At 43.6% G+C, this 11,845-nt stretch overlaps 1 protein-coding gene across 8 annotated transcripts in view; it reads left to right on the forward strand.

Annotated features, from left to right (window-relative positions):
- The window catches only part of CRACDL (CRACD like), a 65,816-nt gene extending 54,297 nt beyond the window's left edge, over window positions 1-11,519 (forward strand). For 7 of the 8 annotated variants that reach the window (XM_061459697.1, XM_061459698.1, XM_061459699.1 and 4 more), the window contains 3 exons: window positions 7,867-8,066; window positions 9,787-9,922; window positions 10,746-11,519. In XM_061459697.1, the coding sequence (XP_061315681.1) occupies window positions 7,867-8,066; window positions 9,787-9,922; window positions 10,746-10,891 (482 nt within the window). In that variant the 3' untranslated portion in view covers window positions 10,892-11,519. The remainder of the gene's footprint in view (window positions 1-7,866; window positions 8,067-9,786; window positions 9,923-10,745) is intronic. The other variant, XM_061459696.1, reaches the window with a different exon arrangement.
- The last annotated feature ends 326 nt before the right edge of the window (window positions 11,520-11,845 follow it).

Here is an 11,845-nt window from a genome sequence, read left to right on the forward strand (position 1 = left end):
GACTCCTGCTTCCAGGCTCAGGACTGTCCTGTGCAAAATCGTGTCCGCAGGTCCCCTCCTCCTGGCAGGGTTGCACACACCTGGGGCTGCAAGGTGAGCCATATTTTGGACATGTTCCTCTCCACCTGACACTACTACACCAAATCTGTGTGGCCTGGAGTTGTTTCAGTTGGTTCAGATTGGTCTGTGATAACTAGTCTTCTTCCTTATCTGCTGCACTACTGCTCTCGTATCACCTTAAGCAAAGCTGCTGGTTTCCCAGCTTTGAGTCACTTGGTAGTAGGTTATAATAGGTGGGCATGTCAGGACTTAGAAAGCAACCTGTTCCAGTGCCTCACCACCCTCACAGTGAAGAACTTCTTCCTTCTACCCTCTGTCAGTTTAAAGCCATTCCCCTTTGTCCTGGCCTTGTAAAAAGTCCCTCTCTGGGTGGTCCCATCTCTGGCCTCCTGATCTGCTGGGACACCCTTTACTTTCCTTTTTCCATCCAACCACCCTTAATGCTGGCACCCAGCTCTCTCCTAGTCCTTGAGTTCACCGGCCCTTTCAAAAAGCTGTGGTCAACATCAGGAGTCACGTTGTGCTGTCAGAGAGTTTCCTCCCAGTGTGTTAGGAAATCCCTGCACTGAACAGAAAGACAAGTTGTGAAATGGTGATGTAAGGGCTGCAGTTCCCTTCACATGTGGATTCATCTCAAGGAAGTCAGTTTGCTGTGTTGTGGAGTGAGCAGGGGCAATTAGGTTCATTCAGTTTGATTTTTAGCTTTTCAACACTCCTGGTACCAAAGGCAACAGGAGGGCTGGTGGGATGCTGGTTTACCACCCCGGCTGAAAGCAGCACCTGTGCTCTCCAGAGTTTTCCAGGGAGCTAGCAGGGGATTGCTTGTCCTCTGTCAGGCTGCAAGGTAGCTTTTTAATGGCTGTGTGAAATTAGTCACCCCAGGAGGAGTCATTTTGAAGTTCCTGCAGCTAAAGGCACAAGTCTTTGCAAGAATTAAAAGGTTAAGCTGTGCTGTTTGGGTTTGATACACTTTGCTATAAATCCTCTAAAGGGCAGAAGCAATTAACATATGCTAATGGGTTATTGCAGGAGTAAAACCATAAGCAGTAACTGTGTGAATGTGTATTTTAGGGTATATAAAACTCAGTGACTGAGGAGCTGTAGCAGGGAGACATGCTCTAACAGGGAAAAGGAGCTTGGGGAGGGACAGTGAATGTAAAGGGAATGAAATTGATGCTTATCGTCTGGCAAACACAAGCTCTGAAATGACAAGAAAAACGTTTCTCCCTACATAAAAAAGACATTGCTTTAATGCTGTAGTGTCCTGGCTACAGCTGAAAAGGAAGCTGTCGTTTTCCAGAGAAGTTGCTTTTTCAGTTGTGTCAGGCTGTTTTGCAATATGGCTGTTTTCCAGCAGTGAAATAGACTTTGATGCTAACATAGCAGTTTCTTGTGTAAAAAAGACTCTCCTGGCAGCAGTGGTATAGATCCAACCAAGAGTCAAATACCTCACACATCATCCTAGAGAAGAAAGAAATGTCAAATCTTTTAGAATAGCTTTGTCTGAAATTAAGGAATTCGGTGTGTACACTGACAACAATGCATGAAGTGCTTTTATAAACACAAGGAAATACGTAGGCCAGGATATACTACATGCCATATGCATTTGTAAAGCTCTTCTTAAAATAACCGGGGCTTTATAAATGAGTAAAGATACAACAGTGTGGAATTAAATATGCATGCATGAGCAGTGTTACAAACCAATGACCGTGTTGTATACAAGGGGTGTTATCTCCTGGTGTAGAGTTGTTTGGATTAGTTCTGAGTATGTTTGCTTTTAAAATACATAGGGAATCCACAAGTTACCTTTGCTTGCTGTTAGAAGTTTGGCTTTCAAAAAGACCTAATATTTCTGTCTCTGACCTTTTTCCTGCACAGATGTATGGCAAGAGGAAGCACTCTTTGCAGTCCTTGCAGGCATAAGATGTTCATTGGCAGATATGAGATTTAAATGTTATAAAGGGCCTCTGCTATATTTTGTGCACACAAAGGCTTTTAGATTTGAAGAATATGGGTACAATACCTGAGGCCATCTCTAAAAAAAAAAAAACCTAACAAAAATCAATCTCTAAATCTCAGGGCAATGTTTAAACATGTCTTTGCTGTGGTTATCCATATAAGCAATGCACACACACCCAGATGCACTTGAATACACTGAGTATATCTGTCTGTCAATAGACAGAAATAGGTATGTATCTCTCTCTCTCTTTCATTTCTCTTCACTTTCTGTGCGTGTATATAAACCAGTGCACAATAACAGGTCATTTTGTACATAAAGATTAATTTTTATCTTCATCCTATTCTTTGCACAACCAAACTGATACATATTAAAGGATAATGAGAAGTGTACACACTCATTTCCACAATATTTAGGCATAAATTTAATCTGTAAGATCAGAACTTTAGTCTGAGAAAAAAAAAAAAAAGCTGTTTTAGTAAGATACTGGAGGAAACAGGTACCTGAATTTAATAGGGCTGCAGAAGAAGAATTCCCCCACAGGGCCATGAGGCAACCAGCCCGGCCACTGTCAGACCAGCAGAAAAGAGCTCAGGTGATTCTGATCTGTGGGAGGGAATTGAGGATGTGGCTATGGTTCACTTGGCTTCAGGGATTATCCTTGGTAGTCAGTCTGGAGGCTGATGAAATGATGAAGACAGTAGACAGAGTGGCTGTTCTTGGGACCATCCATGTGTGTTAGGCGGCTGTGGGAAAGATGTGAAGGGAGGGCTTCTGTAGCTCTAGATGTGGTTTCAAGTAGCACAGGAAGACCTTGGCAGCCTACGTTAAATGCTAGTTTTTATGCATGGTGACATTATGCACAGAGTGGCTTGACAAGTTCTGACCTGGTATCACCGTTGTTGGTGACTTATCCTGAGGGGAAGAAGAGGCTCACTTGTCTTTCAGAAAGCCTGAGGCCAAGCCAGCTCCAAGGAAACTAGGGAAAGATGCAATCACGAGGTTAAAACTGTGGGTGAACAAGAGACAAACTGCTGCCAGCAGTGTCCTTTATTAGCTTATGAAGTTATTAAGAAGTTGAATAGCATATTGTTTAAAACAGGATGTTGTAATAAGAACTGAAGAATATGATTCAGATGTCAGTTTTACTCAGAAAAACCTCCCAGGTGTCAGGCGGAAGGAAGAGGCTCAGCCCTGCTTCACTGGAGGAGGCATTTGTGGCATCTGTGGCCTGTTGAACTCACACAGCTTCCCATGGAAGATGCTACTGCTTGCATTTGTCTCCCTAAAAGTCACATTTACCCACTGGGAACTGTTGTGCTAGCTGCTGTGCATGTGACGTGCAGCAGAAGCAAGAATTAGATTTTGGTTTTGAGTACTTTTGGTTCCACTCTGGCTACCTGGTTCCTTAAACTCTCTGCTTTGCCATGTGATGAATCATAAAAGCACACAGACTACCTCATGACCAGATGAGATAAGACAGGGAGGGCTCATTCAAGGTGATCAGGCAGTCAGTGGAGTGAGGAAGATGTGCAAGCAGCACTTCTCTTGAGAACAGTCTCTTCCTGAGAAAGCTTTTAGCCTCTTGGTGTCCCCCAAGGTACCCAGAGCTTTGTAGAACAGATCACCTTAAACTGCCGACTCACTTCACTGTACTGTCTCCTGGATTACTTCACCACCTTTCATCTTTCTGGCTGGTACCACAGTGCCTGTGTACTGCCAAGAAACCTCCTCCAGTTGGAGGTGGGAGGAGGTAAAGGATCTCTGGGCAATAGGAAAGATAATACATAGTGAATAAGCCTCTTCTACCCCTTACAGTAATTCTGGCTGACAGATGAGGTAGTAAATCCTGCACAGGTTGCATTTGATGGGTTTTCTTCTGAAAAGAAGGCATTTCCTCTGCCTTGCCTGTCTGGCTTTCTGCAGCAAAGGACAAGGGCAGAATAAAATTGCTTGAAGAAATAAGGAAGTCCCTCCCAGAAACAGAGCAGCTCTTGATCTGCTACAGGTGACCCTACTCTGCTGTCCTAAGTCAGGCCTGAACAGACACATACAAAATCTTTGAGATAATGATAAAGAGGTTTTGTTCCCTCCTATCACAGGGGCATTCTGATACCATCTCTTATGGGATGATACTTGGCCTTCTAATTGGCGTAACTAGGATGTCTGGCATCTGGTCAGGGAGACTTGTCTGAAGAGCAAAAGTGCTTGATGCCTTCCTTAGAATATCTGCCTTGTGAAAAACATAATAGCAGCATCCAGACATATCACTGTGGGACCGGGAACCCTGTTGTGCTAGGCAAGGCACATTGAAATAACAGAAAGATGAATCCTAGATCCATGAGAATGACAGAGAAACAGGAGTGCAGGTAGCAATAAGACCATTACAAGCAGTGTAGTAAATAGAGCCTGGGCATAGCAGTCATTGTGTTGGTATTGATTGATGGGAGCCGAGGAGGAGCAACGTGCATTTCAGTTGGTGTTTACAGAAAGCTCCTGTGGTGTGACAGCGAAAATGGGACAAAGCACAAAGAGTGATTTTGAATCAGAGGGACTGTGCATCACTAGCAGCATCAAGGCAGAAGTCAGGTTCTCAGTATCACTGGAAAGCTGGTGGGTGGGTGGGTGGAAAAGGGCCTTCAGGGTAAAGACGTCAGTGGTTTTGAGCACCAAGATGTTATAGACAGTGAAGGAAGGTGAAAAGGTGGTGGAAAAGGATTCATGGAGTGATGTGTGTCTGTAGCTGTACAGTTGGAGAGGAAGCCCAGTCTTCTCTAGGCTGAGAAGAGGCGTGTATGTGGTGGGGAAGGGGTATGTTAGGCGGGATGGAACTGCACGATGAGTCCAGCTAGCCAGGCTTCAGTGGGGAAATATGTTCATAATATTGAGCGTAACTGTGGAATGGTTATTCATTAAAGGAAGTTAGGGAAATGAGTTCACTAATTTGGATAGAAGGTAACTAAAGTGAAAAGCTTGTACTCCATGTACTTGAGTATGTACATACAAAAGCTTGTACACTCTATGTACTCAGTGAGGGATCCTCAGCTCTGAGGAACACTAGGCATTGCTGTCAGCTTCAGCAGTGGCAGTCAGTCTGTGTACAACTAGTGCTTTGGGAACTGATGAAGTGTGGCACCTGCTTTTACTGGGCAATGCACCAGTAAGTCCTGCCCAAATTGCTCATGACCTAAAATGGGTGAGCAGGTATGGGTTCAAGGATATGGCCTACAAGCAAAGGAGGGAATGGGATGGCTGATGTATTAGCAGGCATCACATCAGTTCAGCTGTGTGGGTTTACTTATGAAGACCCTAATGAAGTTTGTCCTCAGATAGTCAGAGAAGATGGGCTAGCAGTCCTTGAGCTTCAGCTAGTGGTTGTCCTGGTGAACCGTGGAAGATGAGGGGCACTCCAGAAGGTGGCACATCTTGAAAAGGGAGGCAAGATGGAGGGGAGAAAAGCTGTTATAGACCACTTAAGTTAATACAAAATACTGAAAGGAATACTTGAGCTATTTCTAAGCACCTACAAGATAACAGATATAAGTTCCAACCAATGTGGTTTGGTCAAGAGCTTGGACAAAAGTGAGAGTGATCTAGAGAATATGATTAATCAGAAGAGTTAAAAATAATCAGAACACAGGTCTAAGTCTTCAAATGCATAAAAGGCTGCTGCAAGGAGGCTATAGGTAATCTGCTGATATGCGTAGTGTATAGGAGAAGAAGTTAAGGATTTAAATTGGAGCAAGGAAGATTTAACTTAACCAATAGGGAAAAAAAATCGAGTAGAACAACAAGAGCCAAGCCATAGGATAGGTTGTCTAGAGAGACTCTGGGATCTGTCGCATCTTATGAGGGTTTTAAGAACAGGTTAGATACATACTAATCAGGAAACAGTTTATGTGAAATTGATCTTGAAACTGATCTTGACTTGCAGCTGAAAGTTAGACTACAGGACATCTTGAGATCCCTCCCAGCCATATTATCATCCTGTAAAACAAGACAAAAGCGAAGTGAGGGGAGCCAGTGAAGAGAAAGGAAGAAGGTTATGGGAGGAACAGCTGTTAGCATGCAAAGGTGGGGCATAGGTGGGATGCTGAGAATTGTTGTAACTTGCTGTGCAAGAGGGAGGTAAGCTCCTTCAGTGTTCAAAGACTGCATTTACACAGCTGGACTTTCTGGCTTGTTTCTTCAGAGGTTTTGCTGTGAGATCATGAGGTGAATGTGAAGGAAAATGCAGGCATCAGCCGGCAAAATACCTTGCTTAGGCTTTAAAGCAAACCTTGTGTTTTCTCTTTTTGTGGTTTTTAGCTGACATAGGCTTTATGGTGTTTTCTTGCTCAAATAACTAGTCTGTCTCTGGTGATGTACAGCACTGACTTGAGAAAATCCCTGAGCAAAGAAAGTTTGTGGGATTTCATAATGTGCCTGAGTTTGCAGACTCCAGCTGTTGGGAGAGGATCATCCCTTTCATCTCCCATGCCTTCATGAGGCTTCTCAAATGTGCCTTCAGAGATGTTTGCCTGCTTTCCACAACAGGGCCATGTTCCTGTAAACTAGACCAGCTCCACAGGGTCCTGCATAGTACCTGAGCCCCAAGAGACTCTGGGGCAGCAATGTTTCCTGGCTGGGTCTGCCTCTTCCTGGGTCCCTGAACTGGCTGCTGACTAGGTAACAGACATTTCCTCGGGGTAGGACCATGTGTGATTTGAGGTTGGGAAGCTTAACGTCTAGCTCTGAAATAGCCTTCTGTAAATCTGGGGGTATATTAGTTGCCAGAAATGTCTGGGAATGGTTAAATCATCTTTCCTTATGGCTCTAACATGGCTCTCAGGGTGTTAGTACTGTTGTTCCTCTTAAACCACCCAGAGGCTCCACATTGGTTGGAAAACTGAATTTCATGTGCAGTGTGAGCCAATGAAGAAGTGGAGAACCTGGGAGATGGAGCCAACAGGGGAGCTGAGGCTCTTCTCTTGTTCCATACCTGCTCAGCATATAGACAGGTTTTCTCTTCACAGAATATTTGAATAGACGGTATTTCATTTCCCCATAACTCTGGATACCGCTTATGCCTGAGTAGCAGCTGTGAGGACAGCAGGGTAGCACTTTTGACCCTTCACTCTAGGAACTGATTTTTTTTTTAACTCATCTCACTGAAATCTGAGTTGTGGTAGAGCACGAAAAAAGTGACTGTCTCCAGTGGAAAGCACAGTCAGTGTCAGCAAGGACAACTCAAAGTAAACCTCACATCAAAAGACCGTGAGTTAACCCTATGGTTTTAGCAGTATTTGTTTGTGATCAGACACCACAGACTTATGCTCAGTCACGCACAGCACCAAGGGGCTCTGTGAGGGAAGCTGCACCTAAAGGAATGGGAGGAAGGCAGGAACCAGACCAAGGCATCAACTGCTGCTTCGTGGGCATGGGGAGAGGAGGAGCCAAGGGCAGCTGCAGTGGGGACAGGGTTGTCTTTGTAACACTGTGGTTCAACTCTGGTCAGCTTTGAATCTGCTGCTGCTTGTCTCTGAGAGGTCACAAAGCAGATGGGAGAAGGGAGCAAAAGAGTAGTCCTTGGAAAATGGGCAGATTAGTGAAGCTTGATTTGTGTTTCTGCATCTCCCTCAGGTAAGGGCAGTGACACTGCGACTCCAGCCAAGCAAAGATGCAGAGCAGTTTTCACCAGTAGAACAGTAACTTAGGCAGATTGCTCTCTGAAGACCAAACTAAACAGAATTCCTACTCACCCAGGCTGGTCACACGTCCTGGGACCAATCAGCATATTGGGCAAGTGCGAGCTAAAGCTAATTACAACTTCTTTCATATAACCATGTACATAAATGATCTGTCAACAGAGAGAAGCATGCCTTCCCCTGTGGCTGCTGGAGACGCTGGAAGAGATCCCAACACTCCCACAGAGCCAGCCTGGATTTCCATAGCAAGGCAAAAGCAAAGGGGCATGCAGCAGGAGCAGGAACCCGACAGAGAAAAACTGGTGGCTCTGGATATGAAGCCAGATACAAAGAGACAGAATAAAGAGAAGGAACGAACAGAGGTACTTACAGTACAAATTCATGATGCTTTCATATCACCTCCTTTAGTGTTCTTTGTATCCACTGCTAGATTACCAGTCATGCTGTAGTGATTACAGATACTTGATGAGTATAATCATGAGTAACAAAGACACTGCCCTCAGAAATGTGTTACAAATTCAGTGTTCTCTGATCATTCAGATATGTAATTTTATATTTCCAAGAAATCCTGGAAGTATGCGAGCTGTGTAAAATTTCTTGGGTGCCCAGTGCATACTTACAGATCTAAAGTGTGTATTGCATGCTAAAATACCCACAGTGAGGTGCTAAACTGTAGTCTCAGATCTCTCTCAATGCAGAGGGAATGTGCTGTCTTTAACTATCCTTCAAAGCACAGCATTTCATTGAGCCTCCTATGCATCCGGACTGATTTAACACTGAATGAACAGCTCGGTCCCAGAAGCTCCTAGGTAACAATTTTTAGAGCCTTGAGAAGTGAAATAGGATAAAAATAACTTTTGCACTTGCAGACAGTGCCAAAATATAAATTCTGGTTCTCTGTATATGGGTAACTCAGACGCTCACACGATGCCATGGAATACGGGCTGACACTGCCTCTTAAAAGATTCCATGCAAAAGAGGTTGATACCCATAGCAAGTGATCTTCCTGGTTGAAAAAGCTGGGCCAGCAGAAGCACTTGGCCTTAATTCTGGCTAATAAGTCTTCCCTGGTGCTGGGATAGCTCAGCAGCGTGCGAGTGCTGCCTGCATTGCCTCCTGCACAGGGAGAACCCCGCACTGATGCAGGAGTGTGTGTGTCCTATACCAGTACAGCATTCCCAGTGCAAATGGCCCACTTCTTTGCTTTAGATGTTACTGTTAGAAACCCAGGTAGCTGTTTTATATCCTGGAATAAGGGAAGATCTGTAAATGATAAAAAATAGCAGTGGTTAGATTAACAAGGAGTAATACTTAATAAAATGTCTATTATGAACTGCAATAATGCTCAAAATTGTCATAGCACTTAAGACACCAAGGGTATAAATGATCCCAAAATACAGTTTCTATGTCAGAATAGGAAACTCCAGATTTGAGCTGGCAATGTTCTCTTAAATTCATGCCATGCATTTTATTTCCCTATATCAGCTAACAGAGAAACTTCCTCAAGATGCTTCTGACTGCAGCATATGAGGCTTGGTGCTGTTGTACTGATCCCACTTTTTCCTTCTCCCACATTGCACCAGCCACTGTCACTTGGGTAGTTTTTGATACTGGCAAGGAAATCCATGGGAGGATGTGTTTGATTCCTTTTTTGTGGAAAATCCATTTACCATCAAGCATCCAAAATACAGTGCCCTAACCCACAAAATTCAGGAAGTGGGAGGGAAACATGAGAAAACAAGGCTGTTTCCAAATCCTGTATATGCTAGTAGAGGTGTGAAAAGGGCTTGGAATACATGTTGCATTGAAGACTGTAATAACCTACTCAGAGATACCAGTATGAATAAGAGATACAGAGGGATAGTTTTAATTTGTAAAGCTGAGTGTCATGGACACTAAGCTAAAACCACAGGAGTTTTTTGAACAGGTATCCACTCAAGTGAGAGGACTGGGACCAATGTGTAATGAGCATGTGTGTTCTTTGAACTGTGACAGGCACTACATTCACTCCTTTTGCTTGTGTCTTTCAAACTGGTCTCATTCTCTCTGCATTACTTGGATTTTATCCCTCTCTGTGCCTAGGGCTCAGTGAAGCAGCAGTGGAGCAAACTTTCACACCTGGCACCTAAAACCACTTCTGAAGAGCAGAGGAAAGAGACAAAGTCTGAAGTGAAGGAGCCCCTGCTGAAAACCAGTTCATTGTCACATTATGTCCCTGGTAGGAAACAATTCTTAAAATGTAGGCTGTTATCTCACAACCTTGTCAGAAGAAATCCTCCTTGAGTGTGCTGGAAAAGGAGTAGGGGCTAGATTCTAATCTCTTCCCCAGGCCCACATCAGCATGGGAAGACTGTTTTCAGGATTCAAATCTGGGGTTTTATTTGGTGGCGTATTCTTTTGACCACTTTAATTACAAAGTAGTCAAAACTCGTGTTGAAAGAAATGTGACTTGAGAGCACGAGGCCATTTGACATGACGGGGTCTCAAATGCACTCAGTGTAGAATGTAGAATGCAGAATGCAGAATGCATGCAAAATTAGCATTCAGTTTTGATGTGGGTTCCTCAGCAAGCTGGAAGGATGTGATCACAAACTGCCTGCCCATCAGTCCTCCCACTGTAACTTTGAATCTCTTTGGTAAATTGACATTTGAAAGAAAGGCAGAAGTTTTGAAGGCAATAAAATTCCTTTGAGTTGGGGGTTTGCTAAAGGAGGGATTTGCAAATGAATGCTCTTGCTAATGAAAAGACTCTTCTTTTTTGGCCTGGGTGTTAAAACACACAGGGCACAGCAAGGAATCCATGTCATCATTTTGGTTTTGGTAAATTTGGGGACCAAAAGATACTAGTGGTGAGAAAAACAGTCTTTTTTTTTTGAGGATAGAATGGTTCTTTCCTCAATAACATACTGCGGGAGCAGCTTCCATGTGAAATGTGAAGATTTTCTACTGAAGAATGAGACATGGGAAGTTTTCTATTAAAGAGGTAGGGGATACAGCTGCACAGCAAGTGAAGATCAAATGTCCATTTGTTTTATTCACAGTAGCCCCATCACCAGCACTGGTGGATAAAGAGGAAATAAACCCCTTGAGGAAAGCCAATAATGCTGCTCCAGATCAGCCATCATGGATGGAACTGGCCAAAAAGAAATCGCAAGCTTGGAGTGATATGCCACAGATTATAAAGTAGAGTGATGCAAACAAATAGCATCTTTCATAATGAAGTCAACAACTTAACTGAACTTCTACAGACCAGCTACTCACAGTGGAGAGTTTCTTGATACACAAGAAGGGGCTTATTGTACAGCGGTGGAGAAAGTGTGCAATAGGTGCAGTCAAAAAGTTTACCGTCAACTTTGTAGCAATCAGGATTGCAATGGCAATGGATTACTTAAATTATGCTAAGGACATACTTACACTTTGGAAAATAAAACCTTTGCTGTACATATTTCCTGCATTTTCCGCCTTTAATGGTGTTTGCAGCAAACCAGGATCTTTGCTAACCTCTGAATTTCTGTTGTTGTCGGAAACTTCTGTTTGTTACCGTTTTCTCTGTTTACATTTATAAAGTGTGCACTAACATCCTGATTCTGTTTCATGTGTTTCACTGGACTTGCCTGATGCTCTTTCTGTTTGGCACATGGAGGCGTTGATGAATAGGTGCTAGTGAGTATTCCATTCAGCTGTGTTGCTTCAGCAGCATGTTTGCTTAGCTGAGCCAAGTGGTCCTGTTTCTGGGTTTAGGTTACGTTTTATGAGGCACAAATACGCACATTTATGCGTGACCATGAATAAAAATTCCTCAGCTCTTTCCGTCAGCAGCCTTGGTTGCACATTTGCAAGCAGGCAAGTAATAAGGAAACTCATCGGCGGTTGGAAGCTCATCAATGCATTCACAGTTGCCTTCCTACCTGAGTTTATCTGGTTGCAACTGGCTTTCCTCTGTGTGGAATCATCATGCTCAGTTAGGAGGATAGTATTAGTAGCAATGGACAGTATGCGTTTAGTTTAAAAATAAGAACTGAAAAGCCTTGAGCTAGAGTCCAGACTGAAATGCTGTGAATGTCATTCCAGCATCGGCTTCACATATCACCTCTTAGGGAATCTTAGTTATTCTCATTCAAAAACAGTAATGTATCTCTGT

Source organism: Pezoporus flaviventris, unplaced genomic scaffold (genome assembly GCF_033815535.1).
Source record: "Pezoporus flaviventris isolate CSIRO_AGI_PZ_B2104156 unplaced genomic scaffold, CSIRO_AGI_Pfla_v1 ptg000030l, whole genome shotgun sequence".
NCBI lineage: Eukaryota > Metazoa > Chordata > Aves > Psittaciformes > Psittacidae > Pezoporus > Pezoporus flaviventris.